The sequence below is a fragment of the Herpailurus yagouaroundi genome, unplaced genomic scaffold, assembly GCF_014898765.1.
Source record: "Herpailurus yagouaroundi ecotype Mexico unplaced genomic scaffold, PumYag 161, whole genome shotgun sequence".
Taxonomy (NCBI): domain Eukaryota; kingdom Metazoa; phylum Chordata; class Mammalia; order Carnivora; family Felidae; genus Herpailurus; species Herpailurus yagouaroundi.
In genome coordinates this window covers 16,324,550-16,344,444 of record NW_024412402.1, presented here as the reverse complement: position 1 = coordinate 16,344,444, position 19,895 = coordinate 16,324,550, and the positions used below count along the sequence as shown (strand labels likewise).

The 19,895-nt window shown below is 51.6% G+C and overlaps 1 protein-coding gene across 6 annotated transcripts; it reads left to right on the top strand.

The window, feature by feature from the left end:
- The first annotated feature begins 5,963 nt into the window (after window positions 1–5,963).
- ROBO4 (roundabout guidance receptor 4) lies at window positions 5,964–19,623 on the top strand. Of its 6 annotated transcripts, none has more exons than XM_040483411.1 (18): window positions 5,964–6,252; window positions 6,562–6,924; window positions 7,184–7,341; window positions 7,519–7,639; window positions 7,896–8,023; window positions 8,123–8,351; window positions 8,610–8,722; window positions 9,451–9,619; window positions 9,760–9,942; window positions 10,053–10,095; window positions 11,993–12,129; window positions 12,247–12,510; window positions 15,923–16,030; window positions 16,157–16,310; window positions 16,449–16,694; window positions 16,804–17,189; window positions 18,642–18,848; window positions 18,971–19,623. In XM_040483411.1, exons 1-18 carry the CDS (start codon window positions 6,033–6,035, stop codon window positions 18,979–18,981), a joined length of 3,240 nt encoding a protein of 1,079 aa, XP_040339345.1. In that variant the 5' UTR covers window positions 5,964–6,032; the 3' UTR covers window positions 18,982–19,623. The 6 variants fall into 6 exon arrangements, with proteins under 6 accessions (XP_040339345.1, XP_040339348.1, XP_040339346.1 ...); XM_040483414.1 differs by having other exon boundaries at window positions 5,965–6,252; window positions 6,595–6,924; XM_040483412.1 differs by having other exon boundaries at window positions 5,965–6,252; window positions 16,172–16,310.
- The last annotated feature ends 272 nt before the right edge of the window (window positions 19,624–19,895 follow it).

Genomic DNA, 19,895 nt, shown 5'->3' with positions numbered 1-19,895 from the left:
CAAAAAAGATTTGTAGAATTTAAAACTTAATCATGATCAAAAGCTCTTAACAAGCTAGAAACAAGTGCCCTTTGCACTTTTGAAACCTGATAAATAGCATCTACAAAAACCATCTGCAAACCTCATTTTTTAAAAAATGTTTATTTTTGAGAGAGAGAGAGAGAGCAGGGGAGGGGGCAGAGAGAGAGGGAGACAGAGGATCTGAAGCAGGCTCTGTGCTGACAGCAGAGAGCCCAATGTAGGGCTCGAACTTAAAAACCGTGAGATCATGACCTGAGCCGAAGCCGGATGCTCCACCAACTGAGCCACCCAGGTGCCCTGCAGACCTGACTCTTAATGGTAGAACTTTAGAAGAATTCTTTTTAAAATGAAAAAGTAAACAGAGATACCCACAATCACTCCTTGTACTCAGCATTGTACTGCAAAGCAAGACAGAACAGAACGGTATAAAGATGGGAAACGAAAAACAAAAACAGCATATTTGGATTGCATAATTTCCTACACAGGCAACTCAGAAGAAACTACAAACTATATATCAAGGCATCTCAGTTCTTCTTTGCTTTGTAATGAACCACCCCAAAATTGAGTGACTTAAAAGAATATTGTTACAATTCCCTGTGTCAGCAGTTTGTGTTGGACTGGCTAGGTGATTCATTTGCTGTGCTGCATGAGGTCGCCTGTGTGACCACATCATCTGGTATCCTGAACTCGATCTGGATGCCTAGGATGGCCTCACGCACATGTCTGCTGACGGATACTGGCTGTTGGCCCGGAAGTTTAGGAATCTTCAGCTAGAATAGCTCATCTCCACTCCATGTAGCTAAACCAAGCCTCTTCACATGGCAGTCTCAGAGCAGTGTTTCAAAAAGTCAAGAGCAGAAGCTGCAAGCCCCCTAGAGGCTTAGACTAGAAGTTTCCACACATCACTTCTACTGTATTCCATTAGTCAAAGCAATTCACAAGGCCAGCCTAGCTTCAAGGTGTTGGGGAAAAGATTCCAGTTCTTTGTGGGAGGAAGGGTGACAACATTGCAAAGCGACAAGTATACAGGATGGTAGGGATTATTGCAAATATCTTTGTTAATAGTCTCAACAGGAGGCTTACCAAGTCAGCTAAAAATACATTTAACAAAAATATGTGTAATATTTATACAGAGCAAAATCTAAAACTTCATTGAAAGGCATCAAAGAAGGGCTAAATAAAAGGAGAGGTATGCACGTTCATGATCAGGAAGGCTTAAGGTTATAACAAGTCAGTTCTTTCTATATGTTCAATCAGTTCACGAGGTTTTCAAGGAACTTGATAAGCTGAAACCCCAAGTAGAGCCAAGATACTTCTGAAAAAGAGGAAAGGACTCACCCTACCAGATATCAAAATTTATTAGCTCTAATAATTGAGACGCTCTGATGTTCATGCAGGAATAGACAAATAGGCCAATGAAACAAGCTATACATATATGGACATTTGATGTGTGACAAGGAATCATTGTAGGTCATTAAATAAGTAACACCGGGATTATTGTTTACTATCTGAAATATATATATATATATACATATATATATATACACACACACATAAGGCATATAAAATAATCAATTAGTGATAGATCAAAGACTTACATGTGAAATTTTTATAGTCTCAAAAGAAAATATGGGAGAATGCCATTTTGGCTTTAGTGCAGAAGAGGTTTTCTTCAAAAACAGAAAGAATGTACTAAACATAAAGATAAACATATCTACAGTAAAATTAAGAACATCTGTTACACCATAAAGAAAGATGAAATATAAGGCCAAATTTGTTTTTGCAGCATCTCTAATCCACAGAGAATTATTATCCAGAATATATAAAACTGAAAGTTACTGAGAAAAAGACAGATAAGAAAATAAAAAATGAGCAAAAGATGGAAATAAATACTTCCCAGAAGAAAAAATGCAAAGAGTGAGTAAACACTTGAAAAGATGTTCAGCTTTATCATTTAATCAGGCAAATGCAAATTAAGGCAATAATAAAATATTATTTTACATGTTAGATGGTCAAAAATTAAGAAGTCTACCAACCATTCTGAGAATGTAGCTCAAGGACATTGGTACAACCAACTGATTGGGAAAACTATTGTTACATCTAAACTTGAATATTTGTATGCCCCAAGACCCGGAAATTTTACTACTAGGTTTATTTATTCCCTAGAGAAACTCTTGAACACTTATAGTCATATCAAAAGACATCTAAAATAAAGATTAGGGGCAGCACTGTTCATAATAGAAGAAGAAAAAAACCACTTGATATACTACATGGCAAGGAAATTATCAAAGACACTCTTCTGCAAAGAATCAGAGAATTGTTCCTGATTCTTGATAGCACCCAATTTAAAGCAAAGCTTCACTTCCTAGGACCCTCCCCAATATCACCCAGTCAAAGCCCAAATCCTAAAACAGGTTCTTTCTAGCACCTTAGTGTTACTAAATAACACTGAGTAAGTAAGTGTCTCTTACTGAGACACTACACGGTTCCCCATGGTATGTGCACACTCCTTAGTTGCAAGGAATAATAAATCCAACATGTTCAATAACATGTTGTTATTGTGGTGGTCTTTGGCTGGAAGGCATTGACAAGTTGAACACAAAGTACAGTAACTGATGCCTTTTTCTTCTTGGACATGTGAGCAGATGGTTAAATGTTGATGCTAACAGCCTTTGAAATCTCCATTTGGCCCAATCTCCAATGTTTGGTCTAGGTGTGATCCATAGTCATTGGTGCTGAAAACCTCAAGAAACTGTGTGGTTGAAAGTGTTAGGTGTAATATCCCCATGAACCTTGTTATTGCCCATGATGTTGATGGGACCAGGAACTAAGGACTAGATGCTATGCCAGTGAGATGGCATCAGGGCAACTTTCCCATTCACCTCCATTTCCCTCCAGCCATTGGCATCTTGCTACAAAGATGAGAATTTGGAGATTGGGACTTCAGCAAAGAAGAAGAAGGAAAAAAAGGTAAAACAAGAAGACCCAAAGGGCAAGATCTCAAGACCAAAAAGAAAACCTATGAGTAGTTGGGGCTGGCTGTGGCTGTGTCGGTCAGGGACGGGGCATGGCATTCCCAGAACACTCAACAGATAATTAACACATATTTAGTATTAACATCTCCATATCTACTATCCATAAACCTCACACAAACATTTTACAGATAAGGAACGTGGGGCTCAGAGAGGTCATGGGACTTATCCAAGGTCTCTCTGCCAGTAAGAGGTGAAACCAGGATCTATGCCTAAGTGTGACTGACTTCAAATCCCACCTGAATTCATACTTGCACCCTACCAGCTTGCCCAGCAGGAGTCCTGGCTACATCTTCAGAGAACACAGAATAAGAAGCCAGAGAAGCAGGAGCCAGAAGCAGAAAAAAATTTCCTCTGGAGGGTCCTTCAGAAGGACACTTAACTCCTCTCTTCTCTCTTCTCTCTTATACGCAACTAAAGAATTACTCACAAAAACACAAAACTCTAAAACCAAGAGGTGAAGGAAGATACTATATAACTGGTCACTGGCCCCAGAGCAGAACTTCCTTGAAATAGCTGGGGGCAGCTCCCACTGACTAATCTCATCCGCATGACTCATCCAGTTGGCTCTTCCTTAGTGGGTGGAAATGAGACAATAGGGACGCTGCTAGGCCAGGTTGCTGGAAATGAGCACTGTGATGTCTGGGAGCCATCCAGACATACCCTAATTTTGGGAATTCCCCTTGGCCATCACGCCATGGATCTCTGAGTGCCCTGGATGCTTGGACTGAGTGAGGAGAGTCTTAATGGCCCCCAGGAACAGCTCAGTTCTCAGCCCTTGGCTCTCCAGAGTCTGGGAATGGAGACAGGCTGAGCTGAAGGCCATCTTCAGGGATGAGGTACGTGACTGAGGGGTAGAAGTTGTTCCTCAGGCTGCTATAGCCTCAGGGGCTCCATTCTTGGGGCACGGCCCTGGAACTCCTCCTCACTGTGAACCTGCCTATTCTCACTCAACTGAGAATGGGGCTAGTCACGAATCTGTACCATCTTTATGGATTGTAGAAATTTGAGGAAAATCAAGTTGGCATCAAATCATTAGCGGAGAACTTGGTTTGGCTCCCTAAGTCCAGTGTATAAGCAGAAGAGACTAAAGAAAGACTACTGATAGCAACGTTCTTGGGAGCAGGCAGTGTGGGAGGGGCGGGCAGACGGGCTTGGGGGCTCCGTACTTGGGAAAATCCTAAATTGTGGTACATGCAGGAAATCCACCTGTCCCGCCACATCCTTCCTTGTCTGGTCCTTGGATGACTTCAGTGTCCACATGAATACCCCTTTCATCACTCCAGCCTCCCAGACCCTTGATGTCATAACCTCTGCTCCAGTCTGCCTGACACACGTGTGCCCATGCTCGTTCCAAGGACATTGTCATTGCCCTTAGCTCCTCCATTTCTGAAATACCAGACTCTGTTCTCTAACCCCAATTCCTATTCTTCCAGCCCTGTCACTATGTTGCTTTCACTCTGTCTATTCTTCACCAGCTGGAAATGCCCAGTTTGTAGAGACCATGGTGTTCTCTTGTTCTGATTGTCTTTCTCAGTCTTGGTCTGCATTTGAAGGGAAAGAGAAGGTGGAGTGAAGGAGGCCTAGGGCTGTGGCTGTGGCTGGCACAGAGGTCAGGCTGGGAAGGGGGAGGAAGGGAGGGAGTCAGCTGCATTAGGGGCCCCACAGAGGAGCTGGCCGGGAACAATGGGGAACAAAGGCTGGACACTCTTCCGCTGAGCCTCAGCTCCTGGCCTTGGCCTTCCGGGAACAGCTCCAGGAAATGGCTGAGATTCCAGATTTGGGAGGAAGAGACCTGTAAACAGGAGCTGGGCTCTGAGAGGGGAGAGCAGCCTCTCTCCGGGGGGGTTGCGGGGGGGGAGGAGCGGCAGGGTGAGCACAGACTTTTCAGGTTCAGAAGCTAGGAGGCTTGCCTGCTATAGCCACAAGGTTTCAGGGATGGAAAGACTCAGTAAAGTTCATTTACTCCAACCACGCTTCCAAGGCCTGAAAATATCCCTGCCGAATATGCTCGAATAGTTTTGGTGATGGGATGTGCATAAAAATAAATAAATAGCAATATTGGCTAACCTTTACTGATCACTTAGAACGCATCAGGCACTGTACTAAGGATTTCGTGCAATATCTCATCCCATCCTTGCTCCAGCCCTCGAGGTGGGAACTATTATTATTACTCCTACTTATTTTTAAAATGTTTTTAAATTTATTTATTTTAAGAGAGACAGAGACAGCGTGAGTCGGGGATGAGCTGAGAGAGAGGGAGACAGAGAATCCCAAGCAGGCTCTGCTCTGCCAGCGCAGAGCCTGACGCAGGGCTTGAACTCAGGAAACCGCAAGATCGTGACCTGAGCTGAAACCAAGAGTCGGACACTTAACCCACTGAGCCACCCAGGTGCCACATTATTACTCCTAGTTTACAGGTAAGGAAACGAGCTTGCAGGGATGAAGGGACTCTCTCAAGGTCTCAGAGAGCTTATTTGATTTGTCTGTGAGCTGAACAGGAACACACTGTGAGCTTCCTCCGGATTGTCCCAGAGCCTCTAAAGTCTTAAAGTCTTCCTATCTACTGCCCTACCCACCACCTATCCTCGGGCAACCGGGCTGTGGGATGACAATATGCTCCTGCTTCCCTCCCCTTGGCTGCCTCAGCCCACTTCTCTCTCCCTTCAGCTTCTTAGTGCCGTTCCCTGAGCCTCCACCTCTGGGCCCCCATTCCACTCTAGCAGGGAGCCACTCAGAGCAGAGGGGTAAGAACGGCCATCAAGGTTTAGATGGAGTCTGAAAGTTAAAGGACGAAGGCTGTGCTTTGGAACTACGTCAGTGTGAGGATGGCCTTTAGGAAATCCCAGACTAGATCACAAGGTAAACTTTAGGGCCGGGGCTGGAGTCAGGGGTGATGGCTAAAGGGTCAAGGGCAGAGAGTTTCTCTCTGCTGGTCTCCTCCCAGTTCTCCAAGGCACCGAGGGCCAGGCAGGAAGCATGGGTTTCCTCAAAGCTGCTTCCCTCCTGGGGCAGAGTCTCGGTCACAAACAACCACCACCACCCCACCCCGCCCCTCCTTCCCTCCGCTGTGAGCTCAGAGCTGCAGCACAAAGTGCCTGGGACCAGGAGAGAGGCCTGAGAGCAGCCATGGGCTCTGGAGGATCAGGCCTCCTCAGGGCCCCGCGGCCCCTGCCTCTCCTGCTTCTGCTTGTCACCGGTGAGTGTGGCCCTCCCCTCTCCTAGCCCCTGTTCCCTTGATCCAAGGCCTGGACAAGGGGAGAAGAGGTCCCCCTTGCTCCCTTGCTTCCCTTTTTTCATGGGGGTACCAGAGATGATGATGATGATGATGATGATGATGATGGTGTATATGTGAGACAGAGACAGACAGACAGATTGAGAACTCTGCAGATCCTTGCCTGGATGCCCTGCATACCAGCTCTCTCCCCTCCCAGATTGTTAATGGAAGTTCTCTTCAGGCAAGAGAGGGCAGAAGAGATGTTCGGGGATTTGGGGGCCCTGCTGGTAGTCGGACTGGGCTCCGCCCCCCTTTCCCTTCCAGGAGGTATGGCTCAGGACTCCCCACCCCAGATCCTAGTCCATCCCCAGGACCAGCTGCTCCAGGGCCCTGGCCCTGCCAAGATGAGCTGCCGAGCCTCAGGCCAGCCGCCTCCCACCATCCGCTGGCTGCTGAACGGGCAGCCGCTGAGCATGGTGCCCCCAGACATACACCACCTCCTACCAGACGGAACGCTCCTACTGCTGCGGCCCCCTGCCCGGGGACGTGCCCACGACGACCAGGCCCTATCAACAGACCTGGGTGTCTATGCATGCGAGGCCAGCAACCGGCTGGGCACAGCGGTCAGCCGAGGCGCTCGGCTGTCTGTGGCGGGTAAGGCCTGGGAGGGGAGGCCCGGGGCGGGGTGCACCTGAGGCCAGATGCCTGAGGTGAGGACATATAGGGGGATATCTATGAGGGAAGGCCTGGGCTGGGTGAACTGAGGAGGGTGGGGCTCTGAAGAGTAAACACAAGGTGGTGAAATGGTGGATAGACCAGAATGGGGCCAGTGTGGTAGGAGACACCAAGGCAGGACCTCTGCGGAGGGGAGCACTGGACGTTCCTCCCTGCTGACCCTCCATCATCCCTGCAGTCCTTCGGGAGGCTTTCCAGACCCAGCCTCAGGATACAGTGGCCACAGTGGGCAAGCAGGTGGTTCTGGAGTGCGGGCCGCCCTGGGGCCACCCAGAGCCCACCGTCTCGTGGTGGAAGGATGGAAAACCACTGGCCCTACAGCCAGGGCGGCACGTGGTGAGTGAGCCCCCCTTCCCCATACTTTCTCTGGTCCTGAGCATAACTGGGCACACCCTCCAGCCCCCGTGTCCCCTGCAGAATTTGAGGAAGGGAAGGCAATGAGGCCTGAAGCTTCCCTCCCCAGTCGGAGCCCCTCCCACATGAGACACTTCACAAAGCGCCTGGCCCTGACAGGTCTCCAGGGGGTCGCTGCAGATGGCAAGAGCAGAGAAGAGCGACACAGGCACCTATATGTGTGTGGCCACCAACAGCGCAGGACGACGGGAGAGCCGGGCAGCCAGGGTGTCTGTCCAGGGTAAGTCGAGGGTGGTCAGCTAAAGTTAGGGCCTGGTTCTGGCTGGGGTCAGCGTACGTGGGGGTCAACCTGGGATCAGGATCAGAGTGACACGGGTCCCATCGAGAGGGATGTTCCCCAATCCTGGAGTAGAAATAGGAGTGCTCTAGACTGGGAAATCTAGGAGTTGTGCTTTCTCCAAGTCTGGGGGATGTTTCACCCCTCAGTCCCATCACTCTGGCCTACGGCCCCCAGCCCAGCCCTATGCTCTCCACAGAGCCCCAGAACTACAAGGAACCTCTGGAGTTGCTGGCTGTGCATATTCAGCTGGAGAATGTGACCCTGCTGAACCCAGACCCCGAAAAGAGCCCCAAGCCTGGGCCGGCTGTGTGGCTCAGCTGGAAGGTGAGGCCCAGGCCCTAGGGGTGGGTGCCAGTCTGAGCTCAAGAAAGAGCTGGCCATCAACTCCTTGACCTCCTATCCTTCCTCTGGACTCTTTCCCAGGTGAGCGGCCCTGCTGCACCTGCTCAGTCGTACACAGCCCTGTTCAGGGTCCAGACGGCCCCAGGAGGCCCGGGAGCTCCCTGGGCAGAGGCCCTGCTGGCCGGCTGGCAGAGCGCGGAGCTTGGGGGCCTCCTCTGGGGCAAAGACTACGAGTTCAAAGTGAGACCGTTCTCCGGCCGGGCTCAAGGCCCTGACAGCAACGTGCTGCTCCTGAGGCTGCCTGAACAAGGTCAGAGACAGATGTCTAAAGGACCCAACAGTATACTCTCTGACGCCTTCTTGTCCTAGGGCCCCTGGACTGTCCCACTCCGGTTTGGAGGGACGGTGGGCCTTACTCCTGGACTCCCTTCTGCCATGGCCAGGCAAGCAGAGCTGCAGGAATCTCCTATTCTTACCAGTGTGGTCTCTGACCGTGTCCCCATCCCAGATCTTTTTCCTAGAGTCCCCTCCTTCAGCATTCCTTACAGCCTCTCTTCCTCCCCTCCAGTGCCCAATGCCCCTCCCGGGGAGGTGACCTTAAAACCTGGCAACGGCAGTGTCCTTGTAAGCTGGGTCCCACCACCTGCCGAAAACCACAATGGCATCATCCGTGGCTACCAGGTACCCCCCCACCACCACCACCTGCCTAGTGGTGCCAGGACATCCTCTTGCCTGGCATCCTGCATACCCTTGTTCTGGGCACTAGGAAGCAGCACCTGTGCAGAGAAGCAAGGAAAACTTGCTGTCACTGAGCAAGGGGTCTGCCCGACACTGCCAGGCACTTTCCTACGTGATCTCATTTCATCTCAGAGTCCGTACTGGGTTATTATCCCTAATTTATGGACATGGAGAGTGAGGCCAAGGCCACAGGTGCAGGAAACAGAGCAGGAATCAAACCAGGCTGTGTCTGACTGTCAACTTCTAAGCCAGTGGGATCAGAATGTGGCTCTTGGGCCAGCAACACCAGCATCGCCCGACAACTTGTTAGAAATGCAAATCCTTGGGTCCTTCCCAGGCTGATGAATCAGAAGCTCAGGGACGGACCTAGAACCTGGATTGGTAACAAATCCTCCCAGTGACTCGAAAGCACAGTGAAATTGGAGAACCACGGTCTAACGCCTATTTTGGCAGATTGTTTTTTGTCCCCCCTGCTGTCAGCCTAGAGAGAAGGCTCTCTCACTCTGTAGGGAGAAGGGAATAGGAAGTGTGGCTACATCGGGTGGGGGAGTGCTCCCAGGGGAACAGCGGGGCAGGATGACCACATGGCCAGTGGTGGAGGACTCGGCCGCTGGGATGGCGCGGGGGTTGGTGCGGGGGGTGGTGAGTGCCCATTTCCCCTTGTGCCTCAGGTCTGGAGCCTGGGCAACACTTCGTTGCCCCCAGCCAACTGGACTGTGGCGGGCGAGCAGACCCAGCTGGAGATGGCCACCCAGATGCCAGGTTCCTACTGCGTACAAGTGGCTGCGGTCACGGGCGCTGGGGCTGGGCCCCCCAGTAGCCCTGTCTGCCTCCTCTTAGGTGAGGGCGGTGCCCACCCGTATCCCGCGAGCCCCCATCCCCACCTTCCTCTCCCCCTGTTCCCGCCTCACACGTCCAGCTCATTGCATGACCCTCAAAGTCCCACCCGCCCCTCCCATTGAACTCAAATTCCCACATAGAGCGAACCATGGAGCGAGCCACTCAAGAACTCAGCGATGGTCCCTGGACCCTGGAGCAGCTGAGGGCCGCCCTAAGGCGGCCAGAAGTGATTGCTAGCGGGGGTGTCGTGCTCTGGCTGCTGCTGCTGGGCACTGCCGTGTGTGTGCACCGCCGGCGCAGAGCTGGGGTGCACCTGGGCCCGGGTAAGAGGATGGACCCCCGGGTGGCCCAGGCCGCACAATGCAGGGGCTTAGATCTCTGGCCAGGTGTTAGGCCCTCTGGATTTAGCTCTCTTCCTTTTGCTCTCTCCCAGGTCTGTACAGATACACCAGTGAGGACGCCATCCTAAAACACAGGTGAGAGATGAAATGCGGGGGGGTCTTGAGGTGAGGGGGCAGGTAGAGGGGCCAAGGGGCCGTGGAGCTGGGACAGAGAGTTGGATGGAATGCTGTCTCCCCTAGTGCCAGGCAGTTAGGGACCCTCCTACCCAAATCTCTCCTGAACTCCAAGTGAGAATTAATTTCTCTTTCATTAGTGTTCCTACCACACCGCTTGACAGTTGAGTAAACGGAGACGCGAGACTTAAGTGACTTTGCCCGAGGCTACACTGCTAGTAGCTGGCCTTCTGAATTCCCAATCTAGGACTCTTGTCACCCACCTCTCACTAATCCTCACTACACTCTCCTGCTGACCCATTCTGCTAGGTGGGGAATAACTAGCACGGGACGACCAGCCCACTTTCTCATTTTCTCTGTAGACCCCGGGTCTGCCTAGCAGCGCCTTCGCATTCAGGAAATCACCCAAATGGGGAGTGATCTTCAATATAATCACCCACAGTTCCAGCAGAGGGCGCTCTGCCCCTATGTTCTCAATTCTCACGCCTCGTTCTCAGTAGCAGGGTCAGCTTGCAGGTACACCTGCTCCAAGTGTCTTTGGCTGCCAAAGCAAGTCTGTGGTTATGAGACAGGGTGCCAAGAAAGAAAAGATACTTTTTTGTCCTACTGGCTGAGTTTCACACTAAATAACCATTTCATCTCTCTGCTCTATTATCTCACTGGATTTCCTCTGAAGGGCTTCATGTTCCAAATCTGCATCTTTCAATAGAAGTTTATCAAGTACCTACAATGTGCCAGACACGTCCAGCCCTTGGGTTACCATTTTGCAAGGTTCCGAGCGGGCTGGGGCCATATATTCCTGCGTTATTCTGTGCTCACTGGCCTTTCTCTTCCAGCCACCTCCTGGCCTTTGTTCTGTCCCCGAACCTTCTCTGGCTCCCCTGGAACTTTATCCCTTGTCTCTGAAGGGGATTCCACTCTGATTCTCTTGTTCATCCATCTCTTTAGCACAGGCTCCGTCCACCGGACAGCCATGCCAGCATATGCATGCAATCGAGAGCTAGATGTGCGGAAACATGTATAAGACACGTGGAAGAGGTGGGGTGGGGAGAAATTCCACGTTTACCCTGATGGTACGAAGGGGAAAGGCAAAAGAGCAGCGGGAAGAACTAGCCTGCTATGTTCATAGGGAAAGATAAGCTGTTTGGTCTGGCTAGGATGTAGGTTGCAAGATGTATCGGAGTAAAGGATAAGGTCAGGGAGCTGAAGGCCAGACCAGCACGGGTGCTGCTCGCCCTGCTAGGCAGCTGGTAAATGGGGAGCCACTGACGGTTCTAGGCAGAGAAGTGCTTTGGTATGATCTCTGTTCTTGAAAGATTGCTCAGCAGCCAGCAGGACGCCCGGTTCAAAGGGAACCAGACTAGAGGTACAGAAGGCAAATTCCACGTAGCAAACTCTTGCTCTGCCAGCTGCGTGATCTCACATTTCCTCATTTCAACTCAAAACATCAGCCTTATATGGCAGCCCTTTTACAGATAAAGAACCAGGGCTTAGAGAGGCTAATAGACTTCTTTGCCCGGAGTCGCACACATAGGCTGTAGCAGATGGGGATTTTCACACTGGGTTTGTCTGTCCCCGGATCTGTGTTCCCTTTGTTTCAACACATAGCTGTCTCTCTTTAATGCCTCCTCATTCTGGGCCACTTGGACTTCCCCGGTCCCAGAATAAGAAAGGACCACTGAGTTTTGGGATGCCAGGTCAGAGATCCTAAGGAGTCTGTAAAGGCCTGGAAAGCAGCAAGAATAAAGCTGCTGCCACCCTCTACTCAACCCCTTCTGCTACCCTCTGAACTGGAGGTCTTGTCCAGTGATGTTCTCGCTTCACCCCATTTCTCCTGCCCCCCCCCTCATTGTCCCAGGATGGATCACAGTGACTCCCCTTGGCTGGCAGACACTTGGCGCTCTACCTCTGGCTCTCGGGACCTGAGCAGCAGCAGCAGCCTCAGCAGCAGGCTGGGAGTGGACCCCCGGGACCCACTAGACTGTCGTCGTTCGTGTGAGCATGCCCAGTGGGGCCAAGGCTCTGCAGTGGAGCAGGGATCCCAGGGCTGGAGATGGGCGTTGTGGGGGTGGGAGGCACTCACCGTAATTCTTCCTGTCATTTTTACCACAGTGATCTCCTGGGATCCCCGAAGCCCTGGTGTGCCCCTGCTTCCCGACACCAGCACTTTTTATGGCTCCCTCATCGCTGAGCTGCCTTCCAGCCCCCCAGCCCGGCCAAGCCCCCGGACCCCAGCTGTCAGGCGCCTCCCGCCCCAGCTGGCCCGGCTCTCCAGCCCCTGGCCCAGTCCAGACAGCCTCTGCAGCCACAGGGGACTCTCTTCTCCCCGCTTGCCTCTGGCCCCTGTGGAGGCTTGGAAGGCCAAAAAGAAGCAGGGTAAGGATGGGGAGCATAGACACAGCCTGAAGCGGGTGGCAGGAGGACCAGGAGTGGGAACGTGGTGGGACCGTGGCCTGGAGACCTCGAAGCCAGATGTGGGCTGTATCCCACCCACGGCTTCCAGTTCCCTGCCCTGGTGGACACCAGGTCTCTCCGCTATCACCAAGGCACTCAGCGAGGGGTGTGCTGGCCTCCGCTTTTCTTTACATGGTTGTCTGCTTCCACTCGGCCCGCACCAGCAGTGGGCCCTCTTTCTGCATGCAATTGAATTTGGCAAACATTTCGTAAGCACCACTGTAAGCCAGATGTGGGGACACAAGAGACAGTTCTTGCCATCTAAGGGCTCAGAGTATGGTGACAGTGCCTGACCAGCACATAAGGAACTCTAGAACCTGGCGGTGTGCGACCAGTGCTAGCTTGAAGCCTCATCTCCATGGACGCTGTGCACGGGCCTCTCCAGGCACTGACTCCCCACTCACTTCCCAGAGAAGATTGAGTAATTCCCTTCTGCCCAGATTCCTCTCTTGAATTCCAGCTACTTGCTTCGCCTTTCCACGGAGAAATAATTACAGTCTCTGTTTCTTTTGGAACTACTATACGTTAGGTGCTTTATTTGTTTCCTTTAATCCCCCCAACCTATTGGCTAGATATTATTTCTCTAATTTTGCAGGTGGGGAAAGAGGATCAGAAATGAGTCACTTGTTCAAAATCCCACAAGTCAGTAAGCTGCCGAACTCAGATTCGAAGCCAAAAAGGTCTGCTTCCTAAGGCCACCCTCTGAGAGCTCCCTTAGAAGATTCGATTCTATCACTATTTTCTCTTGTTTCTGAACGTGGGTCTGAGCCCCACCTGCTGTCTTCACAAGCCTTCTGTGCTGCTTAGTAAGACTTACGAATGTCCTACAGCCAATTCTTCCCCCCCCCCCCCCAGTGGATATAATCCAAATTTCACAGAGACAAAGATGGATGCAGAGTAATTAAGAGCTTGTCCAATATCCAGAACTTTATGACTCTAGATATTAGCAAAGCTGGCATTCTTTCCAGCTTCGCCTCAGATGTATTGCATTAGGAATCCTCAGTGGGCACAAAATAGCAGCTAAAAAGGGGTTGAAACAGTCCCATTTAAAACCCAGCTCTTCCCACGGAGAACGGCAGTGACCCGGATTTAATGTAGAGCTCATCTTCGACTGTTAATACTGCTGGGAAAAAAATGAGAAATTTTCTACAGCCAATTCTTCAGAAAGGTTCCAATTCCAAGATGAGACTTAGGTCCTCACTTCACCCTGTGTCTCTTCACCCCAGCCCCGCTGGTTGACCACAGTAAGGCCCCTGGGCTGGTGGACACTTAATGGCCCACCTCTGGCTCCTGGGACCTCAGCCACAGCAAGTTCGTGCTATGGTCTGTTCAGAGCCATGGAGTTTGGCTCTGCTGCTGTAAGTCCAAAAGACTGAGGATTCTTTGTCATCTAACACTGGCAAGCTCTCTCAGTGCCCCCTACTCCCTTGACCTGTTTCTTCTTTTTTCTTATTATTTGCCCTTAGGTGGGTTTTTTTCTCCACCGCTGATATGCTCAGAACTGTACTCTCCCGTGTTTCATCCATTATATAAGGATGTTAGTTTCACTCTTCCAGATACGCCCACTGAATATCCTAATTAATTCATTAATTAATTAGTACAAATATTAATTGCCATTCAGGTGTGCCCAGTGAGATTTGACCTAACCTTCATAACATTTTTATGGTGTAGTTTGCTCAAATAACAGTGAAACTAAGATCCAAGTAATTACAAGCAGGGTGGAAGGAGGCTTTTTGTTATGAGAATCCTTTAGAGAAAATGAATGGGTTGGGACAGATGTGGCCTTTTCTAGGACTGGCCTTTCCTCTTCCTCTTCCACACAAACCAACCAACCGACATGGGTCCCATTTCTGAGCTTACTCAGGAAGCCAGGCACCAGACGAGACAAAGCTGTTCAGAGCAGAGTTGGAGCACCTGAAGTTGGCCTCCAGAACTCCCTAGATCATACAACTAAAGGAAATTTAAAAAACAAAGCAGCCTAGGTACAAAAGGAAATTTTGATGGAGGAAGTCTAGCCATTGTGTGGGTTTTCATCCCAGAGGCTCAGAAGGTCTGGCCACCGTATAGGGATTCCCAGAAGCCAGATAATCTCAGGGAATGCCGTAGCCTTGATCTCCTCCCTGCTCTAAACCTGCCCACGGTGGCATCCAAATCTTTGAGGACAGCTGTGCCTTGAGGATCCTGCCTCGTCTCTGGTTTACCAAGGAAGGAACCCCCTTCCTAACTGAACTTCTGATCATGTGGCACTAATCTGAAGACTGGTTCCTTTTTGCCTTTACTTGATAGTTTCCTGGTTCCTGGTCTTGAGGAAATCTCTTCCCTCTATCACCCTTCTGGTTCCCTTTTGGCTTAAACTGAGATCCATCTGGGGTTTGGCCTGACCAAGAAGCATGCTCTAGGGTCACTGCAGCCAGCTAGGTCTGTTTCTTCAGTTACGTCAGCTTCTCCACTATCAGAGTTCACTGAGAGCCCTGTCTCTTAAGTGGCCATGTGAGCCAGATGGTAGCCGCAATCTTGTGATTCTTCTCACCTTGTGTTCACATCTACCTCTCTCATATTATCCATCTGTTTGTTCATTCATTCAACAAATATCACCGAATATCTATTGGTAGGGCACTGTCTCCCTGGGTGAGACCAACACTCTTCCTATTCTAGAGGTCCTCTCCTCCTCAGCTGACTCCTGTCCCACTCGGCATGGTGTGGGGTTGTCTTACCTACTCAGCTCAACTTGACAGTCCAACCCTTCTTCCCAAGTGAGAAACACTCGGGTTTCTCGGGCAAGGTTACCCACAACCATGCGAGATATTTGTAATGTGAGAAATGGAAATTAACAGATTCTCTTCAAGAAAAGAAGGGGTATTTGTCTTCACAGAGCCAAAATTCATGAGAAGAGTAGCAAGGTGGGGGGATAGAGATCAGGAAGACTGGGATGTATACATGAGGAAAAGAAAGTTGTCCAAGTATCTTTTAGGCACCAGGAACTTTCCAATCCGTTTTTAGAAATAAATTAAAATTGGCAAAACTATGGTTTCACTGGATGTTCCCAAGTGAAACAGGAGCCCAGAAAATTTAGTGGATTTGCCTGAGGTCACACAGCAACTATGTAACTGCGCTGGGCTGTGAGCGCAGGTCTTTTGACTCCAAGCCTCGTGCTACCTTCCTGCATGGAGGAAGGGGGGCGGGGCAGAGGACGCAGGGAGGTTCTTCCCTCTTGTCTCTGAATTCAGGGACCCTAACGCCTGACTGAATGACAAGGTTGAACATAGAGCCTGTGGTTGGAGTCTGAAAGGCCCACCCTGGCTTGCCCCCCACCCACTGACTCTCGCCTTTGCAGAACTACACCAAGCCAACAGCTCCCCGCCCCTCCGGGCCAGCCACCCTATGGAGTTCTGGGCCTGGGAGTTGGGGAGTAAAGGCTCCAAGAACCTTTCCCAAAGTCCAGGTAAGAGGAGGCCCTGAGAGGAAAGTGAGGAGGCGAGGCAGGGTGTAGGGGTGGGAGTGGGAACAGGAAGCTGGGGGACAGGGTTGGGGCTGGGGCTCATGGGGGCCCTGCCATTCTCACCCCTAGGCTATTGTTCTCCAGGAGCCGTGCCCCAAGCTCTGGTTGCCTGGAGGGCCCTGGGACCGCAGCTCCTCCGATCCTCCAATGAGCTGGTTTCGTGCCCTCTCCCCCCAGCACCCCTCGCTTCTCGCGGAGCCTCCACTCAGAGTCAGCAGACCCAGTAAGAAGGCATGGGGTCAGGAAGCAGGGGTGGGGGACTGGGGTGTGAGGGGTCTTTGCTGTGCTTGAACAGGGGCTGGGGGAGGGGTGGACAGGGGCTGCAGTAATGACCCTGTCATCACTCTCTTACCCCCATCAGGCCCTCAGCAGAGCCCCAAGCTCCCTCCTCCCTCCCACTGCCAGCCGCCCCCCTCCCCATCCCTGTCCCCTCCAGTCCCCCCAGTCCCTCCAGCCCCCAGGCCTCTTCCCTCTCTGGCCCCAGTCCACCTTCCAGTCGTCTGTCCAGCTCCTCGCTGTCATCCCTGGGGGAGGATCAGGACAGTGTACTGACTCCTGAGGAGGTGGCCCTGTGCCTGGAGCTCAGTGACGGTGAGGAGACCCCCAGGTGAGTTGTCTGAGGGATGACCAAAGGACTGCAGATACGCACACCACAGGGGTATGCTTATCTCAACTGGAATGTCTCTGCTGTGCCAGTAGGCCCACCTCAACCATAGCACTGTGTCCCATTTTGCCTTTTCTAGGAATAGTGTCTCTCCTATGCCAAGGGCTCCTTCACCCCCTGTCACCTACGGCTACATCAGCATCCCGACAGCCTCAGAGCTGGCGGACGTGGGCAGGGCCGGAGGAGGGGTGGGGTCCGAAGTGAGGGGCTTGCTGTGCCCACCCCGGCCCTGCCCCACCCCCACCCCCAGCGAGGGCTCCTTGGCCAACGGCTGGGGCTCAGCCTCCGAGGACAACGCCCCCAGCGCCAGAGCCAGCCTTGTCAGCTCCTCTGACGGCTCCTTCCTTGCGGACGCCCACTTTGCCCGGGCCCTGGCAATGGCTGTGGACAGCTTTGGCTTTGGTCTGGAGCCCAGGGAGGCTGACTGCGTCTTCATGGGTATGTGAGACCACCCTGCCCTCCTCCTCACCCCACCCCTTGGAATGAACTCAGATCCCATAAGAACCCCTCCCTCCTTTTCCCCAACCAAGAGGCAAGGCTTCCTAATCATTGTCTTTGTTGGTTTTTTTTTAAGTTTGTTTCTTTATTTTGAGAGAGAGAGAGAGAGAGAGAGAGCCCTCGTGAGCAGGGGGAGGGGCAGAGAGAAAGGGAGAGAAAGAAGTCCAAGCAGGCTCAGTGCTGTCAGCACAGAGCCTGATGTGGGGCTGGATCTAACGACCGTGAGACCATGACTTGAGCCAAAATTAAGAGGTGGACGCTAAACCGACTGAGCCACCCGGGCGCCCCCAATCATTGTCTTTGTGGTTATCCTTAAAACAGCCAGCTTTTATTGAATGATTACTATGCCCCAGGCCCTGTGATAAGTGCTTTATATACATTCAATATTAAAACTCTATGAAAAATATTCTTTATCTTTCTCTTCCAAATGAGGGAACTGTAAGTCAAACAGGTTTTTTAACTTGCCCAAGGTTGCCCACAAGAACAAGGACAAAATGTTCAAGTCTAAAGCCCAGAGGCAGCCAGTTGTATTGCCCTCCCCCCAGGTCCCTCGTCTTACCCAGACACCGATCACCAGGAAAGATTGCTCCCCACCTCTTCTATTTACTATTTACTCCAACCCCCTGTTCCAGATTCTCCTCATGATGGGAACTTCTGTTTTCTCTCTTATTTCCCACTGTGCTTGCAAGCCCTCCTCTTGTCCTGTCTGTGGCTGGGGTAAAGAGAAGATGGGCTCACTCCTTCACATGTCTACCAGAGTGGGACCATTATCTCCAAGGCAACAGAAGGTAGCTCAGGGCTCCCCATGCCCCTTCCTCATACACTCTGTCAGATCCCCTATCGCCATCTTATGAACCCCAATAAAAACAACCAGGCTTGTAGTAAACGAGAAAGCAAGGATTATCCAGGGTAGAGGTGCCCACAACAGAGGGAGAAGAAAGGTGCCCGGGGAGAGGAAGGGTGAAGGGAAAGAGTATGGATAGAGGGCCAGAGCTGGGGGGCACCTGGGTGGTTCAGTCAGTTAAGTGTCTGACTCTTGGTTTTGGCTCTGGTCGTGATCTCATGGTTTCCACACCAACAGTGTGGAGCCTGCTTGGGATTCTGTCTCCCTCTCCCTCTGCCCCTCCCCCCACTCACACTGCCTGTCTCTCTCAAATAAATAAAAAAATAAAAAGAAGGCCAGAGGTGGGCTAGGAGGAAACAGTTCAAGCTATTCTCCCTAAGAAACCAATGGACTCATTCCAGTGGCCCCCAGAATTGATGGGCCGAGTTGGGGCTAGGTTATCTTCTGGGTTGGATGTATGCCTTAAGCAGGTCCTAAGTGTTCTGCCCTAAATTGGTCCCTCAGAGTGAAGGCCAGCCCTCCACAAACAAATCTACCCTCCCTGACAGATGCCTCCTCACCTCCCTCCCCCCGGGATGACCTCTTCCTGACCTCCACCCTCTCCCTGCCCCTGTGGGAGTGGAGGTCAGACTGGTTGGAGGACATGGAGAACAACCACAGCCAGCGGCTGGGAAGGGGGCTGCCTCCCTGGCCCCCCGACTCTCGGATCTCTTCCGGAAGAAGTCAGCTCAGCCGTCCTGAGCCCAAGGCCGGCAGTAAGTGCCTGTCTGCCATACTCTTGATGGAGGGATTCTGGGGAGGAGCCAAGAGGGAACCCCTGGGGTTGGAGAGGTGAGATTAAGGAGGGTAACTCCATTCTCCTTCAACTTCCCTGCAGGCTCCTCATGAAGTGTACCTGAGACAGGAGACGGCCAAGAGGAGAATCAAAACCACCCCGCTGAGGAGTGTCAGTCTTGGCCTGTATTCTCTGCAGCTGGGGGACCACCTTGCCTTGCCACCAGGACAGTTCTCCTTCTGGGATTGTGAGAACAAATGAAAGCAAAACAAAATAAGAGCAAAGCAGACCTGGAGGCCCCAGTGAGCAAAAAGTCATCTCGGCCTGACTCCTACCCCTTGCTTCCTCCTCTGCTCCATCCATCCCAAACCGGGTCTTGTTGTGGCCTGAGAAGCAGGCTTACCTCCTGATCTCCCCACCCCCCCCACTTGCATCACCAGAAGTGGAAGAACCAGAGATCTTCCCAGACGACAACAGCATCTTGTGGGACAGGCTGGTTAGGGAAGGAGCTTTATGGAGCCATGCCCCTCAGGAAGGCACCTTTCCTACGTAGGCAGGCTCACTTCTCCCCAGCCACACCCGTAAAGGAAGGATGGAGGAACACCCAGTGAGGACCAACCTTGTTTCCAAGGCAGAGGGTCGAGAATGGACCTAGGGAGGGAGCCAAAGGAAGGGTGGTGGGGAAATGTGGGGCCAACACCCTCTTCATACTGTGGACTCTATGAGCTTAAGAAATTGATACCATTAAACTGAAATGACTTGAGTTTATTGAGATCATCCCCCAGAGCACCATTCTGGGGAGGGTACCTGGAGGTATGGGAAGAATTCTCTCAGTTGGGGCGGAACTGAGCATTCGTTGGCACTCAGGGCGTGTCACTTATTTCTGTTCTGCAATTGAGGGAAGAATTACACGCGTCCATCAGATTTTCCCAGTCTGCTGGTCGTAGCAACTGGTCCTGGGAAGACACTCCTGTTTTCAGCGGTCCCCGTGCCCCGCTCCCCAGAGACCAGTCCCGGATGGTTAAGA